The sequence below is a fragment of the Anopheles merus genome, chromosome 3L (genome assembly GCF_017562075.2).
Source record: "Anopheles merus strain MAF chromosome 3L, AmerM5.1, whole genome shotgun sequence".
Lineage (NCBI taxonomy): Eukaryota > Metazoa > Arthropoda > Insecta > Diptera > Culicidae > Anopheles > Anopheles merus.
Genome location: NC_054085.1, coordinates 9424153 through 9447087, shown reverse-complemented (window position 1 = coordinate 9447087; position 22935 = coordinate 9424153). Strand labels below are relative to the sequence as shown.

Sequence of the window (22935 nt, the reverse complement as noted above, 5' to 3'; positions counted from 1 at the left end):
GCAGGCCTTCCCGAGCAAGTAATCCCAGGAATCGAACACATTTCCAGTTTTGCGGTGTAAATTTTCAATCGACTGAAACAATTTGAATTTCTCCCCTGAGGGGGAGAGCTTACACGAGGACACTTGCAAAAGGTCACAGGGACCTCGATGTCTGTACCGTCTAATGTGTGCCTAAGGACACAAAGCTCTCCCACCAGAGCCAGTACGGGAGGGCGACAGTTGAGTTATGCACCCCAATTGTGCTCTAATTTCTCTGCGGGAGAAGGTGGCTTTGGACGTACAATACGAACCTGCTGCCGATGCTTATCAGTGATGGATCTGACAGCATTTATACGCCACTACACATTACCGCAAGTCGGACTAAACTCCTCCGTACATCTAAGCACGATGTAAGCTTTACACAAACGAGCAGGCGTAAACTTGTGCTTCATCGAATGGAAGGTACGCAATACACCGGGAGAAGGAGAAGATGATTACTACCCAACAACCAATCAATCGGGGCTGTCTTTCCAACCACTGTGGTAAAGATACCGTGCTGTAACAATAACTGTCGTACGTGATCTGTTTACCGTGATATAAGGCTCACTGCAACAAATCCTCACAATCCTTCGCGTTTCACGTTCGTTGCGACCCCACGCAGGCGCCACCGTGTGTGCTTGTGTGCACAGCCAATCCCAGATTGATGTTCCCTGTTGGGCACCTTCATCCGTTTTCTGACAGGTTGGATAGGTTTTGATGTGTGTTGCGATCTTCACTTCAATCGCATTAAGGCGTTGATTGTCACTGGGCCGTGATTTCTGCACCGGAACGCGCAATCGAATCAGTGCCGGAGTGTCTGGAGACTCTTCAAAACGAACGTCCCATGAATTTGATCTTCGATGAAACAGTAAATTTATAAAATCAATTGAATTGGAGTATGCCTAGATTGTTTCTTATACTCTAATTTAGCTGTTTAACTTGTCCCTTAGGTAATAAATCCCAAATTTTCACCCTGATTGTGTTTTAGTTCACAAAAATAAATCACAATTTTATTAAAACCTGCTACATCTGAAACAGGCCTTTCTCTTTCCAAAAAAAAGGCGGCCTATATAGAACCGATTTAATTGATCTTTCATCGCCATCACCGTGAACCTCTAACGCATACCCGATACACCCTCCAACTTGCAATTCAATCCTGGCTAAAACCCCCCACTGTTTTTGAAATCCCCGAAAAATTGATTAAATCTCATCCTCAAACCCGGGACGAAAGCCTGGATAGCCCATCGCTCCTACCCCGATTGTGGGGCCGAAAAACGACCGCCTGTGTCCACATCCCGGGTGCGCAATTTCCCAACTACGCGCTACGCTTTTCTTTCATCTGTACACACTCACAGAACCACGGTACGCGCGCGCGCTTACTGTCGGAGGCGAAATTGACGTGAATAATTAATACACCGCAAGTTCGGTTATGGAAAGGGACGAGAGTTGAGAGCGCTCTTTTTTGTTGGGTTTTTTTTTTTTTGGGAAAATGGAAACGATATTCACTTTCACCGTTTAGCACCATTGTACTGCTGCCTCTGTAGCGCTGGCCTGTTTTTTTTTCTCACAGCAAACCGAGGCAAAACCGCCTTTGGAAAAAAGCGAAAAACAGCGAGACAAAAATGGCACGAAAAGTTTCGCCGCCATTTAACGATCTCTTCCCCTCCCCGAACGATCAATACAGGTGTCAATTTAGTGCTCGATTAAACTTTTCATCGGCTTGCCATCCGGCAGATGCTGTTGCTGCTGTGCGGGTAGGCGGGTAATGTTTGCTAATCTTTGTCTGCTTGCTCCCATTTTTTTTTGTGTTCGTTTAATATTCTACTCAGCATTTTGATCGTTTTTCCCTTTTTCAATATCAAGCCTGTGGTTGAGTATTGATTGCGGTACAATCGACGTTTGTGCAATATCGGTGCGTCACTGTGTTTAATGTAGTGTAAGAGAAATAGCAATTGAATATTCATAGCAATAATTGATCATCACTGGTGCGGGAAAGGTTCGATTTGTGTGGTGCTTTATGTTGGAAAGTGTCCTTCTCTTATCATTTTTTGAAGTGAATTGTTGCGCTAATTATTGTTGGCCGTGCTAATCCATCTGGTTCGTCTATAATTTATCAGTTTTCTATGAATCATTGTACATTGTTGCGGCGTACAATCGTGTTGAATATTATTGCAAAACATTAACAAACAGCAATACACAATTGAAATTATTCTGCCATGATGATACGTTGAGCAGGAATGCTGTCTGTTTGCTTTATACTTCAATCATACCTGTTGTAAAGGTACTTCCTCGAATTCATGTGTACCGATTAATGCAGATACGTATGATTTATTACGTTTTCCACGAACTATATCATTTCAGCAGTGCAATAATGCTCGTAAATTAATACTATACTGCGTTGTGCGTTGGTCAAATAGTAAATGCTGTGTTTATTATTTGCTTAGTTCTAGGGAAAGCTCTCAGTTTAGAGTAGTATGGTTTCGCCATGCACATTGATGAAACCCGACCTGTAGCATTATGCTCAAACCATAGTCACACAGCGTCGTTATATTAAATACGAATCAACTGACTATTAACTCCACCCCAACTATCAATCCCGCTCCATCTAATGCTCTTTAAAATGTCAACGTTCAGGTTAAACGCAACGCAATGCTTAAAGCAAACTGTATCACTACCCATAAAAGCTTATTTTAATATCCCCGTTACCATAAATGGGCTATCGTTTGTGAACCTTCGTACCCACAGTGACCCGTGAACGTGGCGCCGACAGCATCGCAAGCAATCGACGTGCACTGGCAAAACCATATGCACCTGCAGTTTGTGGGGGCGGCGAAATTGCATCCCATCAAACGATCACATCTCGAACGTCCATGCTGCAATAGCGTCAAAAGTCAAACCACGTGTGTGTATGTCTGTGCTGTCTGGTGTATTTGGGAAGTTTTTGGTGAACAGCATCACAAGGAGAAAAAATAAACTTCCACCCAACTTTCAGCTCGGGGTTCACTCTGTCTGCCTTCGGATGGCGAAAAACAGCGCAATAACCGTTAACGGGTTCACCGCTTCTTCGCGTGTGCATTCGTGTGCACTAGCCCCGGGCGTTCTTTTTCGCTATCGTTCTAAACTCTACCGCCACCCACCGAATGCACCAAATAAGGACACGTCTGCCGTCGGTGAAGTGGAAGCGGGTAGCAATTTATAGACCCGACTGTTTTCTCGCTGCCAGAGCTAGCCCGGCACTTCAATAACCTCACGGTAGCGCCCAATATGGCCCAGCCGCAACCCATCCGTACGTAGAAAACCGAAAGCGAAACCATGTTTTTCCACCCCGTGGGTGATTCTAGCCCGTTGGCGAGATGTTTTCCAATCACCGCAGCGCACCCATACCGCACCGAAAAGGTAAGCTTTCAATTACCCTTTCCGTAAAAAAAGCCCTTTGCGCTACATAATTGAGCAATTAGACCAGCCCAGAGCCCGCATAGAACATGCTGGGTGGAGCATCTGGTAGAAAGTTTTATTCCCTCGCGCTCTCTCTATCTCTCTCACACACACAAACACATACACGGGATTGATCAAGTCTGCGACAGAAGCTCAGTCAGCTCATTATGCAGCCAAACCGGGAAAAGTGGTCGGGCATGGTTTGCAGTGCTTTTGACGGTGGCTGTGTACCGAACCGAGACAACGGTGGAATAAATTCCACCCCCAGCTTGGGCCAGTTGGCAAGCCAGCTGCACAATAAAACATTAATTTTAATGCACCGTACACTCGCTCTAGCGATGCTTTACGCGGAAAGCAATTCACACTTTTAACTTCCAAACGACGGTTAAATTTTGGTAGCAAAATCGCTAGTTTTAAAACATGCCCCATGAACGCCTCAAAGTATGCAATGCGCAGCACACCGATATTGCTCGATTGTTTTAATAACAGCTCGAATGTGGCTGCGGTACGGTACCGCTGTAAATATACTTCTTTCTTTCACCGTAGATAAAGCTAATCGTACTCGTTGCTTGTTACGTTTATCAGTATGTATTGATGTATCTTAACGCTAACAAAGTAAAATGCAGCTAAAATACATTCACAAGGCACAACCAATTCGACATCTTTGCTCACTTTACCAAGCGTAGTAAACGATATGGCAGTCCGCTCGATCAATGAGCGGACGGTTTGGTGCAAAACGATTCGCACACTCCGCACTCTACACTCGCCAACTTACCCTACTAAACGTTTTCAAATTAAAATACGATTGAACTGTTCTTGACGAGATTACCGTTCGTCAAGTGTATACTGGCATTTTTTTTACTGTAATTCCCGCGCGTATGTACTATACCTCTTTATGTGCTCTTATCACCGTCTACCTGCGCCACCTGCTCGCATTCAGTCTTAACTGGGCTTATTTGTACTGTGGCTGAGACGGTGCTCTTCTCAGCGGTTGTTTGAGCGGTAGCGGCTAGTGGACTATGATCTAGAGTGGCTTTAGTGACATCGTCCAGCGTAATTTCAATCTCTTCACAGGTCATTGACTTGTTGGGGTCTGGAGCCACTTGGCGGGAGATACTACCCTCACTGGATGATTGCACTGCCGACATTGGACTCATCTGTATAACTTCGTTGTCTTCCAACTCAACTTTACTCTCTTCCAGCGGAAAATCGACAACTTCCGTCAGCAAGGGCTCCTTGGCCGCCGCCTCCTGAGACAGCGTATCACAGCACGTACGGCTAGCGCACTGGGCAATCGTCCGGCACTGGATCAAGCAGCACTCCGTACCGCTGCCCAGGGTACGCTTTTCGTCCGTCACCTTAAACTCCGGCTGAATGGTAACTTGATTGATGCCCTGCTCATGGAAGAACTCTATCACATCACTGTGGATCTTTAAGTACACCTGCAATCAAATAGAGAGAAACAAGTTTGAGGTAATATACATTGTAGTTCCTAAAAGATCGACGCAACCTACCTTTGGGTTGTCAAAGATGATGTGCACCGTTGAGACGTACTGGTTTCCGCTTAGCTGCCAAATGTGAAGATCATGCACACTGACAATATCCTTGAAGCCATCAAGCAGCGTCTTCTTGAAGATTTCTATATCGATCGTATCGGGGATGGTTTGCAGCAGAATCATGCCCGATTCTTTCACTATTGGGTGGAGGTAGTGAAACATTTTGATTAGGAGAAGTATTGATTTTTTTATGATTTTGGAACAGAACTTACTGTAAGGGTAGCTTAGGGTGAGTAAAATGATACAAGACACTATCGAAAGAGCTGGATCCACAAACTTGGATGTCTCCTCAGTAGTATAGTAGACGATCACCGAGCAGATAATGACGATCACAGTACCTGTAAGAATAAACCATTGTGTTGCTAAGATGTATCAAGAGATCCTCTGCAAAAAGTAACTTACTGCAAATATCCCTCATCAGCTCCCGAACACTCTGTCGCTTCGATTGTTCGCGAATCTGCGAAGGAGACACCTGTTTGCGTGATCCGGAAAGCCGTCGATCACCCTTTCGCACACCGTCCCCGGTGATGACGTGGTCGAGGATCACATTTCCGCTAGCCGTGATGTACAGGAAGCTGCCCTGATGGTACGTGTAGCCACCGATCAGCAGATAGCAGAACCCGTTCAGTATCAAGCCCATCGCGCCCAGCACGAGAATGTGGGCCGGGAAGTGCATCGCATCCTGATGATGGATGTGAGACAGCGTCTGCAGCGCCTCGATGATTGTGGAAAAGCAGAACGACGCCATAAAAATGCACACCACCAGCATCGTGAGGATGTCGATGCGCGTCCAGCCGAACGTGTTCTTCAGCGAGCTTTCGCGCGCCTGTCGCGCTTTCACCTTCACATTCTGCTTGATCTCCAGGACCGACTGCTCAAGGGCCTTGCCGGCATCCTCTGAGCTGCCCTTGCTGCCGTCATCTGTCGACTCTTCACTGGCTAGTGGAACTTCCGCAAACTTCCCATCACCCGCCGTCAGCTGTTGGGAGACGGAGCGTGCCTCCTGCTTCAATGCACTGTCTTCCCGTGCAGACGGTAAGGCACTTTTCTATAATAATTGGGGGAAGAAAAAAGGCAAGGAAACACATAATGCAATTAACCAACACACTCCAGACAGTACGCAACGCGTAAAGCACTATTATCGCAGTTAGCACGCGTATAGGTAAACAATAGACAATTAATATTCGCTTGTCGAGGAGCTACGTTGCTATGCTGTAATCGGGATCGCAATCTACATTGCGTAAGCTCCGATCACACTGTCTAGCATGATATTTATCGAGCGATAGCCATATTCATGATAAGCGGTGCCTATCAAGATTCATTCGACCATCAAAGAGAGTGTGGAAACGCCAGCTGAAGTGTGGCACTTAACTATTTGCAGATGACCTTCGATATTCGCTTAGCAACCTATATGGGGAAAACCAATTGCTGTCTTTATCAATCACGTGACGAACACAGTGCATGTTTTGGATATTAAATTAGAATAAAAGTTTTTTTTACTAAATTCAGAGTTAAATAATGACAACTATGAATCTCAAATATTAGGTATTAATATTTGCTACTTAAAAAGGAATCAAGTTTATTCCCGAGTGACGTAATTCATGGGTAATACAGATCCGGAGAGAACGCTCTTCTAAGTTTGACATTCCTTTGAGCAAATTTCACCATCTTAACAGATCAATTGTAAGCTACAAAATATATTGCTTTATTGCCGGTGTTTTAAAATAGCGAAAAAAATTGAATTATATGATTATTTTCTATTTAAAATATCAAATGGATGTAATGTATAAAACTAACAATAAATGTTCTCTTTAAATCGTAAATTCTTATTACGAGAATATTCAAGTTACTCTGATGTATTTGGAATGATTGAATGAAACATTTCAATCATACATGAACTGCATGAAGTGTTGACATAATTTCAGCTTGTTCATCTCTAATTGAATACAAAAAAGGTGGCAGATATCGTGCAACTCCCTAAAGCAAACCGAATGAATCGATTGCTATCCAAAGCTTCGTTAAACAAAAGAGACGATTGCTCTTTTACACCGTCACAGCTGTATAGAGGAGCTACAAGCTGCAATCAATGTAAAACAACGGTGAACCATGAATAAATCCGCAAAAGAAAAGATTATCATTTAAACTAAAGCAAAAGAAAAGAGCAACTGCGGAGTTTTCCCGCCCATTGTAAAGCATTCCCTGCGCCCGTGAGTTATGCAACGTGCAAATGGCAATCCATCTTCCATTCTTCCAAACGGATGCGGACTATTTAAGAAAGAAAAACGTGTCTTGCTTGCCCACTAATTTGCCACGCTTTCCCTGATGAACACGTGGTAGGGCTTGCGTAAATGAGAAGCTGCACAAAGACAGTCCGCTGATAATAGGGACGGAAGGGGCATTGTGCATAGTTTCGCTATCGCTTCGGCTAATACGAACATCGCCGGGATAGTGCAGATGAAGGTAGAGAAATTAATTAAAAAAAAAAACAGCCTCACAAACCTCACACACAGACATTCACAAACGATGGATGAAATCGCACAAACACTGAGCAGCAGCTTCTACGTGCCACTTCCTGCGCCGCTGCACCGCGAGCTTTACTGCTGTAGTACGGCGAGTGGAACATGATTGCCATACGCCGCAGCTACGATGCGTTTAATTATGAGTCGACAAACGCAAACAAATGCCACGGGCCCGCACCAACCCATCTCGGCGATGCAAACTGCACACTCACTGCAGTGTGGGCTATGAAAGCGAAAGTCGCGGGCGGGCCTGGATGAAGCGCGCAGCGTGCAAAACCCACCGAGCACGGATGCCTCCCGAGTGCACACTGCAATTTAGTCGCACGGTTAGAAGTGTGTTTGTATGTACTAACCTTTTTTTTTGCGTATTGCAAGGGGTAAACATCGCTCAAGCAGTTTCTTGTGATTAACATTGTGATTATTGTGGGGCCATCCCTCCCCCGGGCCTCATGTACGCAAAACGCAGTGCTTGAAAATGCCAAACCAGCCCCGGGTAGTTTGCCCATTGGACCACATCAATTATTCCACCCATCGCATGGCTTTTGCGTTGATTGCTGATGCGTTCTTCTTAACCACACACACACACACACACACACACACACACACACACACACACACACACACACACACACACATACACACACAAGGCATGTGCCGGTCCGTTATCGGATCGGAGTTGAGGATTGTAAATTTTGACTAGTAAGTGAATGTGTCAATAATGTCATAACGAACTTTAGGCATTCGCATTTACTTTGCAAATTAAAACAATCTAATTATCCTGACAAGGCAAGATAACGACCGCATCAAACAACTCACCTTTATCGTTAGAATGCAACCGGTGAGGGCAATGATGTTGCAAAGCATGTGATAGGACGCAACCAGCAGTACCAGCGAGTGGGAAACGTGGCTCAGGAACAGCTGCACCAGAAAGTAGACGGACGACAGGGCCAGCACGATGTACAGCTGGACGGGCTGCAACCGGTAGATCCACTCCTTCATAGGCATTTTGGGCAGTGCAGCACTTCAGTTAACTACCTTGTGAGCTTAACTTCCGGCACGATCTACGTAATATTCCCGTTCCGGTGGCACTTCATTAGATTCTGATGGAGAGGGGGAAAACATTGAGTCACATTAATACTGTTGTAAATTTATTCTTTTCTTAGAATGTTAATAAATTCGATTTCATGCGATCAGTTGCAAGGCATTTCATGCCAAACCGAAAATATTCCCCCAAAATTCAACGAAACATAACACAACAGGCTCACGTGGAAAAGTCCCTTTAATCATCTTTCGCAGTTTGAGATCGAACGAGTGAGGAGAAGCTTGCATAAATCTTAGGATTACATTCGCAGAAATTAAAAGCCCTTCCCAGCAGGGTTCCTGAGGGGATTTTTTTTTTGTAATTTTGTATGATTCGACTTGCGTTCCAAAACCCAGTTTAAAATTTGGTAATTTTTTCTCCTCGTTTTCGTTTCTTTTTAAACCTTTTTTATATTGTTTTGCACATTCCCAGAAGGTTTAAATTCTTTTTTATAGATACTCCTCAGCTTCTTTATTTGAAAGAACTTAGCTTGTTTTATTTGAAAGAACTTAACACATTTTGACAGTATTCGTTTCTTCAAAATGGCTGGCCAATCTTATGAAATCCATACAAATTGTACTTTATTTTAGACTCCATAAAAAGAGAAAGAAGATAACGGTGCAAGAAAGCATTAAAAAATATGTGCTCAATCAGCATCGTTTATTCAAAACAAAACTCGAAAACATGTTAAACAGTGACACTGCAACTGGTTGCACAACTCCTTTTTCTATACTCTTTACTTCCAATTAAGTAACATTCCATAGTAATTCAACTCGGCCTTTTCTTCTGAATAAAAAAGCATTAAATACAAAACACCGAATAACACATAGACCTAACAAACAACAGCACAATGCAGTAAACATACATGCTCATCAGGCATAGCCATACTTCAAAGTTGATTATCAATCAATTTTAGAGGTGTTTTTGGCAAAATTTTGTTTTCACTGCCAAACTGCTGAACAAACAAAATATCCACCGCTATAACTTTTCCACACCAAATAACGCCCCCCTAAAACTCTTCACCAAGTGTAAGTGTCTAATGAAGCAGACTTTAGCAGACGACTTCTAACCTTGTCCCACCAGTAACACGGCAACCACGGCGTGACTTGCGTGCAGGAAACCGATGGGGCAATATTTTTTGACGAGCTCGCAAAACGGATACCGGTCGTTAGCGGGTTGCGCGGCTCGATTATCGACAGTAAATGGGGCGCTGCGTCGTGTGCGAGCGGGCAAAACCGAACCCGCACAATAGCTCAATTGAATAAATGCTTCCCCTATTGTTGGGGTGGGAAAAGGGCATAGAAGAAGACGTACTCTGATAGGGAACCCGCCAACCCCTCTCCGTAACCGTTGAGTGCAATCCACTTACGTTAATCGTGTGCGACATGCTCGCTGGAGCGTGTAAGGGCGACAATATGATAACGGACGGTGGGTGGCAGGCAACATTTCAAAACGTATTTGCCACATCTGAATGGGTAGGTGATGGTGAATAGGAAATTTTCATTCCAACATGACGCTTCTGTAGCCATGCGGTGGCAAGAAGCATGTGTTATTAAAATTTGCACCACACCAGACACTGTGTAAACGCTACACACTGTACTACTGTTTTTATCACCGCTTCTTCTACCTCGATCCACCTGCTCCAATTGGTTCGCACACCTTTAACCACACACGGCCTCTTGCCATTGGCAACATCCAGAACCTTGGAACCAGCACATGTCGCCTCTGTCAGCCTTAAAGCCAACAAATTACCATCAATAGTCTTTGCGCCTGCCGTTATCATTGTAACTGTGGCGCGGTGGATTAATTTATGACCGAAAACCAAATTCTGGTGATACCCACAAGAAGGAGGAAGGCACAATACAACCCTTATCAGGCACAATGAGCCACACGCGATGGTTACAGCAGAAGCTGCCACTATCACACCAGGCAAGCAGATTTGTCTCTCGGCTCGTCTGCCCGCATCAGTGTTGTGCCGTGCGCTATGTTTACTCTCGCAGATAGAAATAATATAGACCGCGAGGCGCAAGGCTGGCAATGCAAACGATCGCAGAGACTCTGGTAAAATCCGGCAGCAAACTGTTTGTGGGAGATTTTGTGTACAAGTGAAAAAGTTAAAGAAAACAACAGCAAGCGTACTGCGCGTTGTTGTCTTTCAAGCAGATGAATCTTTCACGCGCCAATCGGTGCGCTGTGTAGGGAAAGTCTTGGTTGATAAGACGTTACTAGCATTGTGCTGAATGGTGCAAAAAAGCAAAGAAACATATTTTGTAAACAAGTTGGATTTGCGGAAATAAATCGATTATTGATCCTTTTTTTAATGGCTGAGATTGAGAACTGAGGTAGAGGGCCGTTTTATAATCAAATTGGCACCCCCCCTTGTAATAGATATAGATGGAGAGAACACAAACGACGTGATGGAAAGAAGATAAGGAGAAACGTTTGCTGGGTGTATTTACTAATATTATTTATGCCCAACCGGCACAGATCGTTAACGTGCTAGAGACTGGAATCGATCACATTACCTGTAGTGTGATAAATCAAGCATTTGTCACGATACCATGGACGCACTTTATTGGGAAACCGTTCAATCATGACCGGGTTAAAACGATCGTGATCGTCGTTTGATTACTGTAACCCAATTCTTTCTACTTCATTCTTCATCCACCATCAATACAAATTACACAATCACATCGAATGCGCATACAAAAGGATCACTTCACTTCGTAGTTTAAAATTCTGCAACAGCTACAATCCCCCTTTCGTCTGCACGAATAATCAAACTCAGGCCACGTTTTATGGAGCAATCGTACCGGCAAGCACGCACACCGCAACACCATCCAACACTTAAATTCATGTGACAATCAAACGTTGTGTGCCTCCACGCCCAGTGTTGCAGCGTTGAGCCTCAACTTGACCCTAAAATCGAGTAATGATGCCACACGATCGCATCCACCATCACGTATAATAGCTCGATAGTGAAAGAACCAATTTGCCCCAACATCCCCCTTTAATAGGATGCTAGCTTTAATGGTGGTCTCAATTACCCGTGAGTTCAATTATATTAGTGTTTTTGTTTTTTGCTGTTTTCAAACCAACGATCGTTTAACATTGTAGATCAATTGATGGAGATGACGATCAGCCACAACAAAACAACAACCACTCACTTCCTCTAGCAATAGAATATTTTAAAATAGAAGCGAATGCTAAATTTTGTATCGCGCCATGCAACGAGGCTCGTGCGTACGCCCCAAGGGTTTAAAATGTTTATTCAAATAAAGTCGCACGACTGCAGCTGGTTACAAATGATAATTTTAACGGAAAAAATTTGCTCCGTTTACTGAGCTGGAGAGGTAGAGTAGCTAATTGAACTGCTGACACTAAATACTTCCACTTTCAGCTTGAGTTTGAAGGTGAGTTTGTGCATAAAAATTAGTAATAATACAAAACAATTACATATTTTTTCTCCAAAATGCTTGAGTTTTTGTCATTTAAATTATAAATGACTGTGTTCTTTGTTCATAGCAGCTTACTTTAAAAAAATCATAGCAAAAGCACACTTTCTTTTTGTTTCCGCCTTAAGTACGCAATCTGGAAGTTGTTGCTACTTGACACACTTGCAAATGACTTCCATACAAAGTTGTCTTGTGACATTGAGTTTTATTGTTGGATTTAAATGGTCTGCATCGTCTTTTCCTGGTTATTAATTTCTTCCCTTCGCTTACAAACATTCTATTGTAAATTACATCTAACCTCCTCAGTTGGCTGTCGGCCGTAAACCTCCTCGTCCTTAATTCAACTAATGCGCAGTCGTCTTATTACCTCAACCGCATCATAGTAGTTGCTTGCAGTCGCAGCACGCACACGGCAAGGTCGTCAGTGAAATGATACGTGCACACTTTCGCCTTTTGTTACGATAAGTACCCATCCACCAACGAAGAATCGGGTCAATCGAAGATGGTCGCTCGATCACGTTCGATGCTGTAGCCTGTTGGCATAATTTAAAAGCCAACCCAAGGTTACGCACGCATATCGATGTGCATATGGCGTCATTGCCATTCCCAAAAAAGGGGACATACACGTACAGGGGCATCCATCCCAACCGAGCTTAAAACTGGTAACTTACACCCCTCAAACCGATTGGGGCAGTGTCAATGACTTTTACTCCATTTGCGCCTATCGATCGTTAATGCTGAGCTCCACCCCACGTCACGTTACCCGGGCGCAAAGCATCGACGCTCACCCCATAACGCGATTAGACATCGAATAACACGTCACTGATAGGAAATCTCGTATGCAACACAGCACTGACTAGAGAGAGGGAGAGAAACGAGGTCAAGGTGAAGCACTTTTTTGGAGGTCTTCTACGAGGATCGTGTTTACTTTGGAATATCATCTTCTTTTCACTTGCCTGCCTGCACGTCTGCAAGAAGTCGTCAGTTCCAAGAGCCGAATCTCGCCAGGTTGGAACTGTTCGGATTTCAATAAATTATCAAATAAAGTTGTGACCCTGGTTTCGTTGATGGCCACAGTTTGGACAGGCCTCCTTGCACGCCTTCACACTTTTTGTTGACTTCCACACGTTTTTTCGTTGCTCAAACAAGTTTTTTCAAATGTGATTGACGGTAAACTGACACTCCAGCCGCATTAGGGCGTGATTAAAAATCAACAATGCTACACCACTGAAGGAAGATAATCCCCACAGATGTCTTCACTTGTTGCTGGAGCAATGAATTCTAGACAACAATATTTTATCAATTAATAATTTTAACACATCATTTGTATCCTCAATTTCCTCGGTCCTCGCACGTCCCAGAGTTAGAGTTCCTCCTCCCAAACCAGATAATCCATTGCAAACCGCTAAACCGCACGCACGGTCAGTCGCTAAACTCGCAACTCAATTAGCGACGATGATTTAGCTTCCCCGGTCTGGCATACATACATTAACCTGTTGATAGGGAAATCAAACCCCCAGACCGCGGTGCGCGATAGCGAGCCGTGGGATAGTTAGATAAGCGACCGTAGGTTCCCGCACTGCCCGACCGCAATGCGCCCACGGGCTCTGGACTCTGGTTTAGTTGGAGCGTGGAACAATGCTGTCCCGCGATCGTAATTGCAATAATGTTGGCACTTGTGTGTGCACGCTTCTCCAAACCCATACCGGCCGCCAACGTATCTGGTAGACACTGGGGCAATATGTTCTGTGCCACCGGTTTTGCGGTCAACAATCTGGCGTTGGTGGTGGTTGTTGGGGACCATTGCACGTGCCGAAAATTTGGCACTCAACATCGAATTTATTACCACGTGGTGGTTATTCTTGCAGAACGGAGACGCATTTGGAGGGCGTTTTAACTCTTTCAGTGAAGTGCAATTTTGGTACGTTAGTGACTTTCAATGAGAGGGTTAATTTTTTCAAAATAATTTTATTGTTTTCTAATTCAAATAGCATTAATCAATGAATTAAGGATCATTTACTGCCCTGAATATTCAATGAAGCTCTTTAAAAAATCTGTAAATTAAAGACTCCTCAACCCCTCCCCACTCCAAACCCAAAGTCTCTACTTCCGATTTGTAACAGTTTAATTGAACACAATCGCCCCCATACCATTTAACCACAGCTCGAGCTCCATTCCAAACACACAAAACATCCTCCACGGTACAGCGCAACAAGAGTTTGGGGCGTGCTCGGTAATAAATTGCAACCTCTCTTAAAAGTATCACCTCTCTTCGCCACTTCCAACCGCGATCCATTGAATCTCCATCTCCCTACGATTCAATGCACGATAAACAATCTTTTCACATTTAACAACTGTTAGACAGCGGGTCCTTATCAAAAAGTGGAGGCCCGGTGCTAAACTTATGATAGATGCGAGAGACCTTCGGAGCGATATTTTAGATTAAGGAAACCACTTGTAACCCCTCTTTTTTGGTTTGCTGTTCCTTCTCCGGCTTATCGGAGAGACGCACGGAGACAGTGAAGCATACAAACTGGGAAAGCAGGGTCGAGTGTTCGCTACAATTATGATGCGATTGCGTATTATTCTCGACGGGTCTCGATGATGTGTATGGTGTTTTTGAAGTTGAGAGAATAAAATCCATAATAAAAGGAGCATTTGATTGGAAGATTCTAATTTGGTTCACTTTTGTGTAACTATTGTTGGTATTTTTTTGCATATTTGATTGGCAAACTTCTCTCTCAAGCACAAATTTTAACATTTTTCTTTTATTTTACTACTGTTGGGAACCATATTCAACATTCAATGACATATTTGTCTACTTATTAAAATAATCCATATCGTTTTGACACCCGGTCGGGTTCATTCTCCTTCCTATGGCAACATTGCACAAAAACCATTTTCACAACACCGTTTATTTTCACCCCACAAATAAGCATTTGATTCTAAAAATACTAACACTCGCTTTCGATGGAACACAGCCACACACTGAACAACCCCTACAGCACACACTAAATTCGAAACCAAAACACAACACAACCACACTTGCACAAGGGACAGGGAAACAAGCCCACGCGTTTTGGGGGTTGTTTCTATTTTGTGTTTTTGTTATTCAGGGTGATGCTTTATTGGTACGATGTCGTGCTCGTGTATGTGCGACCGATCTATTGGTGCCGGTGCCGGTCACTGATCGTCCGCTTCCGTCACTTGTTGAATGCGAACTGAATCGCCCGGCTGGCGGCCGGTTTCGGTGCGGCCGTTATCGCCAACGACGGCCCAAACCGCGTGTGAAGCGCGCGGCTGCTACGCGCACACACTAATGCGCTTTTTGCACCCCACCCCACGGGGTGGCTGTTTCTTTCCCTTCCCTTCCCGCGAGGTATACCTAACGAGGGAAAAAAATCGAAACCGCTGCTGGGAGGGTTGTTAGGAGTGTGTGGAGGAATTTTTGATTTCCGATATAGATACCGAATCCCCCCAGGAGCCGGGTTGGAAAGAATGATCTTATTTTCATATAGTTTGTGGTGGTAATTATGTATGGTTCAAACACTGTAATAATAATATAAAAAAAATCCTTTTTTATGGTTGGTTGTTAAATGGACCAAATTGAATATAAATATTAATGCTTTGTATTTCTTCTTCTTTTTGCCTTTCTTCTTCTTCTTCTTCTTTTCTTCTTCTTCTTCTTCTTCTTCTATTTTTCCATTTTCTTCTTATTCTTATTTTACTTCTTATTTTTCTTCTTATTTTACTTCTTATTTTTCTTCTTACTTTTCTTCGGTTTCTTCTTATTCTTATTATTATTCTTTTGTGTAACCTTTTTTATCCATTCCTTTGTTTTTTTCTCCTTCTTTTCCATTTTGTTCCTCTATTTTTTTAACTTTACTGATTGATTTTTCATATTGAGTTTTACAGACGTTGAATTGATGTGATTCTATTTAATGCCTTTTTTAGTGTCGATATTTTTAATCACTTCACTCCAGTCAGTGCTACAGCTTAACGTTCTTCTCAGACTATTATGTGCTGTCCAAAATTTTATTTACACATTTACTATCACCCACATCCAAAAACAAAAATCACATCCAAGTTTGCATGCGTTTCCTAATGCCAACAATTACATGACTTTTCCTACAAACACCTCGCTTCAGTTTTACCGCTGCTAGCTCAATGAAAAGGAAAACACAACAACGAAACGAAAACACTTTGCACACCACGATCCAGAAGTAAAAAAATTCTGCTCAATATAAAAAAACACACACACACACACACCAATACTACTGCAAAAGAGGGGCGACAGTAGATAACGGCAACCCCATGGGCGGCCCACGTAGAACGCAGCATCGCACGCACATGGACAAGCGGAACGATCTGCGCCAATCATAATACAGCTGATGTCGAGGACGCACTAACACAGACAAACTCACACACGTTGTCACTTGTACAGTGAACCATAACATCTTCCCATGTTGTCCCTGTTTCGCCTTGTTTTGCTTAGCATAATTAATGCGCTGGCTTTTTTTGGGACGAAGATGACAAATGCGTGGACACACACTCAAACTCAATAAATAATTCTGCGGATGGTTGATGCTCCCACAATGTTTCCAGAAATAGCAATAGAAAATACGATCTTTCGCTCCCTTAACCTTGATCCCGCTGTTACTTTTCGATGTCTATATAATGTCTATATTCCACAAGTGTATGACTACACGCTTATCCCAGAGGTATGACACACCGATCCATTGTAACAGTATGCATGGTATGTTTGTGAACATTGAACCGATCTCTAATAATGATTCTATTACAAGAAAGGGGTAAAAATAGTGCATCTATGGGCGGTTGGGTGTTAAAGAACCTTGAGCCCTTTCCCAACCATGTGGTGATCGTGCAACGGAACCGTTAAGATGCGATTCTCTCAGAGTAACAACTTTTGCTACAATCGAAACAATGTTCTGAGATCAGCGGAAGAGTCAATAGCACTTCTTAGAGCGTCATAAGCCAGAAGTTTCTTCGATTGTACTCTATCCAATTGTGGCGTATGATCATTACAACCTACCTGAATTGCCTTCAATATGCTTGATCTTCTAGATTTTGATGCTTTTTTTAAACATAGAACTGCTATTTCGCTATCCAAAATAGTTTGTCAGCCAATTTGTACTGTTGCTACACCAAACGATAACTTCTGACTGCTTTCTGACCGCCACAATTGTTTCGTCCGTTTATGCAAGCCTCCTTTTGCGTCCTCCTTTGCGTGGCATTCGTTGTGTGTGCTTTATGTTTATCTTTTACAGGAATTTATGGTTGCATAGGTTGTATCGATGTATGTGTGAGGTAGGACATTGGTGCTCTTCACACAGCTATACCAAAGAGATGGTCAAAGGCAAAGGATAAGCATTGGGCTGATTCATGCGGGAGTGAAGATCTTGGCAAAAAGGGCTTCTCGCTTATCTTTCTCGACATGCTCTAGCTTGTTAGGCTTGATAGACGAAATTATGCCTTATCTTCTCTTTCTATCGCTGTATTAAGTGTAATAAAATACGTATGAACAGCTATAGCAAAACAAAATCAAAACTCGTTCTCTCATTGACGCATGCTGCGTACAGTCAAACCCTGCAGAACCTGTTCCCGGTTATAGATGCAGACACTTTTGGGAACTTTTTGAAGAACAACTTGTTGCGTATGACGTCATTGCAAGATTGCAGGATTTCGATGGAAGTTAATCCGAGGGTGGTTGAGCGCAATTAAAACCAATGTGTGGTTATCGTAACCAATAATCGAGTTTGTTGTCTGTTCTTGCTATTCGACTTAACATGGACAGGATTATTCGCTGCGATTGATGAAGCAATTGCAAAGCTTTGATACTTTGTCCCATAAAATGAATATTCTAGTCGTACAGTTGAAAGTAAACTTAAGTTGAAAGTATTCCTTTATTAAAACTGTTTGGCCAAACTCTCCATTTATAAATGGTACACGACCCCTGCATCAACAATCGAAATCTGTTTTGGAAAGTACATTTTCTAAAAATTAACCCAAAAAGCTACATTGTGGTTGGCATACATGAAATCATACCCCTTTTTAACGTGTTTTACAATTTTTGCACATATTTTTACCGATAAAGCATTTTATTAATTCCACACTCTCTCCTTCGTAATGTTTGCCACCCCTGACCAACGCGTTTGACATTTCACCACTTTCTCGCGCGACTGACATTGTTTTGACCAAAGTGACCAGAAATACCGATTTATTTGTATTCCTACCGAATTTTTTACCGCAGGACTCCACACAGCAAAAACACGGAGCGCAACATAACAACTGACAGCTGCTAAACGCTTCAGCAAACGCTTTATTGCCGGTACCATGTTTTGAATATCCTTAGAAGGCCGCTCATTTCTCGTTGAAAAGCTACCAACCTACTGCGATGACCAACAGTTAATGAAACGCTTTACCTCCTTTCCCAAGCGTTTTCTCACGCGTTTGGCAGCTGTCAGTTGTTATCCCAAGTGCCACAAATCCACTAAACGACCACTAAACGGCTTCTAAACGACTCAAGTTCTCTACCTAAACGGAATATAGAAAGACTTCGTTTAGCAGACGCCAAACGACTCATGCATTCTAAAAATAGCAAAAAAGCTGGTGGCGCTATCTGTTGGTGGGATACCCCAACCAGTTGAGCTTCATCGCTTGGAGGAGAGCTTTCTCATTTCCTCTGTACTGTTGTATGGTTTCGCATTGAAGTTATGCATCGCTAGAGCTAGAACGGCGATACGATTGTGTTATGGGATCTGCATGCTAAGGTTAGCGTAGTGTAACGCATGCTTTAGTTTATAGCAAACCCGAAGTTAGGGAGTGCCCGCGAGAGGCACTCAGTTAGGCTTTATAAGTAGTGGCAATGTGGTAACGAAGCTCTCTCTTTTGCTCGACGCCGAAGCGATCGGTTCCACACACACACACCCATCCTGTTATCTTAAGTGGTGATAATAAAAAGTACTTGTAACCCCTGTAACCCCACAAAACATGGCGATCCTGCCAGGAGCTGTTCGCTTGGATGGTTAATAAAGTACCGTGTGCCGGTAGCCGTTTACGTATAACACAATAATCAGTGCAACGTGGTGAAGTGAAAGTGTAAGTGCCGCAAAGTATTGGACAGTGTTAACAAAAGAGGATCGACGCAACAGCCAACAAAAACGAGGACGAAGAGAGACGAATAACCCTCAGAGCGACGCTCATCCCGATCGAAGTCCATGCGCACGCATACAACCACGCGCACACGCCACCTAACTGCAGAACGCGCTACACAAACGTACCGTCCATCGCACGCATCGTGAGCCGACTCGTGCACCGTTCTACCACACGCATCGTGAGACGACGTGTGACCGTTCTATCGCACGCATCGTGAGACGACAGGCCGAAAAAACTGACCGAGAGGAAAGCTGCAGTTACAAAAAAAAAAAAAAAAAAAAAAAAAAAAAAAAAAAAAAAAAACGCCGCAAAAAGACACCGTAAGCCGTCACGTGAAGACAATCCAAGCCGCCATCGCAGTGTCTATCTGAAGACATCTATCCCGCCATCGCGCCGAGCAAAACCACGAGATCTGAAGACATCTATATCCCGCCATCGCGCTGCTCAAAACCATGCGGTCTGAAGACATCATACTAAGCTGCACACACTTAACCCTTCGAGAGCAAGGTACGTAACCACAAAATTGCCACATATTTTTTTTTTTAAAGAGAGCTAGCTAGATAATTTAAATTATTTTTTTTGTTCAATTGCGTCAAATTGCGTTTATATTTATTATATTTATTTTAAACTGCGTAAACTCAAACCGCTAACAAATCGAGTAAAAAGTGTTAAACCAGTGCTAAGTGAAAAAAAAAGCTAAAACTATGATCCCTATATTTTCTCATAATTAGTTATCGCGTTGTTGATTTTAAATAGTTATTCAATACTTTCAAATCCGTCCTATAGCTCAACCTGAAAGTGCATTTATTACTAAATCCATTCTACGTAAATTATGCTATCAAAGTGTTTGATTGTGTTGAAAGTTCGACGAATGCTATAACCCAAGCGCCACAGGTTAAGCTTAAACGACTGGAAAATTGAATATCCATATAAAAAAATGAAAGCTTCACAGCTTCATTGGTTTGATCAATAGATGGCGTATTACAACTCATCATTATATTGCTATCCTTTTCTTGCAATGTGTTTCGACAAGTTTCATCTTATAATGACCTATATAGCCTTCTAACTTTCTGAGCAAAAATCTATATGAATGGTCGTGTGGTCCGATACGTGGGTATCAACACCAACGACCATAAATCAATTCTCACTTGCTTCAGTATTGGTGGTTTCCGTTGGAGTTTAGTAATTAAACAATTGTATCGCCGTTCTAGTTCTAGCGATGCATAACTTCAATGCGAAACCATACAACAGTACAGAGGAAATGAGAAAGCTCTCCTCCAAGCGATGAAGCTCAACTGGTTGGGGTATCCCACCAACAGAGAGCGCCACCAGCTTTTTTGCTATTTTTAGAATGAATGAGTCGTTTGCCGTCTGCTAAACGAAGTCTTTCTATATTCCGTTTAGGTAGAGAACTTGAGTCGTTTAGAAGCCGTTTAGTGGTCGTTTAGTGGATTTGTGGCACTTGGGAAAGTCCTACAAGCTTGTGGGGTGATCGTTCGTCATTGGTTTCAGTCCGGTTTCTTGCTTTTGATCGTTTTCCTTTTTAACAATATTGGCATATTCCTGAATTTAAAACAATTTGAATAAACCTTAACCATTTAACAAAAGGATCTCGTCCTAAACCTTCATGAAAAGAACAACTCGCGCTACTCGTACACCTCGGCGCATCATTACTGCAGTTGGTAATATTGTAAGGCACAAAATGGCTCCCAAACTTGATATTCAATTGGCTCTGAAGTTGATTAAATCGTTTGATGGTACACCCACATTACTAAATGCATACATTGAAAGTATCGAATTGTTGCAAGATTACGCACAAGAAGTAGATGAAAAGGAAATCCTCAAGTTTGTGAGAACTACTTTAGTTGGTATTGCCCATGGAGTTATCGATACAGCAGAGACGCTAAAACAAGCTTTCGTTCTTCTACGAACACGTTTTAGTGTGCAACTAACACCATTAGCCGTGGAAAAAGAAATCCTGTCTCTAAGACAAGGTGCTAAATCGATTTCTGAATTTGGACTAGAATTGGAGAAAATGGCTGCTAAACTTGCTGCTGCTCACGTGTCTACTGGAACGTTTGAAACTGAATTTGCCGCGCATAATATAGTAAACCCTATAGTGATTCGTGCATTCATACAAGGTTTAAACAAAGCCAATACAAAATTCTTCCTTCAAGCTCGCAACCCCTCTACTCTAAATAAAGCCATATCTGATGCTTTGGAGTGCGAACCAGTTAAATCAGCTGGAGAGGATAGAGAAATGACACTTTGGTGTTCATATCCGCAGAACATGCGTCGATATAGCAGACGCCCTCATCACTCGTATTATCCTAGATCATTTTATAATCAACCTTACCGTGGATCCAATTCACAACGTTTTGGTAACAATTCCTCAAGTGAAAATCAATCAAGATTTACCAATAATAACAACAGAGGAACGTATAGAGGTAGACCTTACTCCAACAATCACTTTAGTCAGTTACCATCTAACAATAATTCCAATAGACGAAATAATACAACAACTCGAGTGCAATTGGCATCTAGTAATCCATTAGAATCAGTTAACGGTAACATCCCAGAATCTGATATTGAACATGAGGAAATAATTAATTTATTTCGCTAAGTTACATTTCAATAGCAGTGTTAAAGCAAAATTTTATTTATTTGGTGAATATCATGATCTTGTCCTTGATACAGGAGCCACCTGTTGTGTATTAAATCTTAATTACTTGCCTAAAAATGCAATTATCGATAAAACAATTGTGTTAAAAATGTATGGAATTAACGGTCCAGCAAAATCCCTAGGATGTATTAACACCATCATTTCTACGGATTCAAATAGTTTTCATATAGTGTTTCATGTTGTGGATACATTGCCTTCTCATATCGTAGGATTAATAGGAGCTGATTTTCTTAAAAAACATAAGGCTATCTTAAACTTTGGAAATATGGATTTAATTTGTACTACCAATAATAATGCAGTAAACCTAATAATTCCGCCTAGAACAGAGATTGTTACATTTTTTGAAACAGCAGAAACCAATACTTGTGTTGTATTAAATCAAGTGCTTCAACCAAATGTGTATGTAGCAAATTCTATAGCCCATCCTAAAAATGGTAAACTTCCAATTCGGATAGCAAGTTTCCAAAACAAAACTGTAACTTTAGCAAAGATACTTCCAATCATAAAACCTGCTACAGATTATAAAATATTAGAACTCAATACTCCTCGTCACGATAGTAATCACGCAAATCAACTATTAAAAGAACTCAAACTAACTCATTTATCGGAACCTGATAGATCTATTATTGGGAAAATTTGCATCAAATATAATGATGTATTCTGTCTACAAAACGATCAATTAAGCACTACTTCAATTTACGAAGCTTCCTTGAAAGTTAACAACAATACTATGCCAATATATTCCAAACCTTATAGACTACCCTACTCCCAAAAGGCAGAAGTAGAAAATCAAATTAACAAAATGTTGAAAAATAAAACTATAGAAGAAACACAATCGGAGTGGAATAGTCCAATCTTATTGGTCCCTAAAAAGAGTGCTGATGATACTAAGAAATGGAGACTCGTAATAGACTACCGAAAGGTAAATACGGTATTGCAAAACGACAAATTTCCTCTACCTAACATCGATGAAGTCATTGATACGTTGTCTGGATGCAAATATTTTTCGCAT

The 22935-nt window shown here is 42.3% G+C and overlaps 1 protein-coding gene across 3 annotated transcripts; it reads right to left on the bottom strand.

Moving 5' to 3' along the window:
- Window positions 1-4025: 4025 nt before the first annotated feature.
- LOC121599640 (zinc transporter 10) lies at window positions 4026-17198 on the bottom strand. Of its 3 annotated transcripts, none has more exons than XM_041927611.1 (6): window positions 17118-17198; window positions 8345-8628; window positions 5412-6057; window positions 5222-5347; window positions 4968-5146; window positions 4026-4895 (listed from the first exon to the last, which is right to left on the bottom strand). In XM_041927611.1, exons 2-6 carry the CDS (start codon window positions 8531-8533, stop codon window positions 4347-4349), a joined length of 1689 nt encoding a protein of 562 aa, XP_041783545.1. In that variant the 5' UTR covers window positions 8534-8628; window positions 17118-17198; the 3' UTR covers window positions 4026-4346. The 3 variants fall into 3 exon arrangements, with proteins under 3 accessions (XP_041783545.1, XP_041783543.1, XP_041783544.1); XM_041927609.1 differs by lacking the exon at window positions 17118-17198 and adding an exon at window positions 15024-15315; XM_041927610.1 differs by lacking the exon at window positions 17118-17198 and adding an exon at window positions 9680-9788.
- Window positions 17199-22935: the final 5737 nt, after the last annotated feature.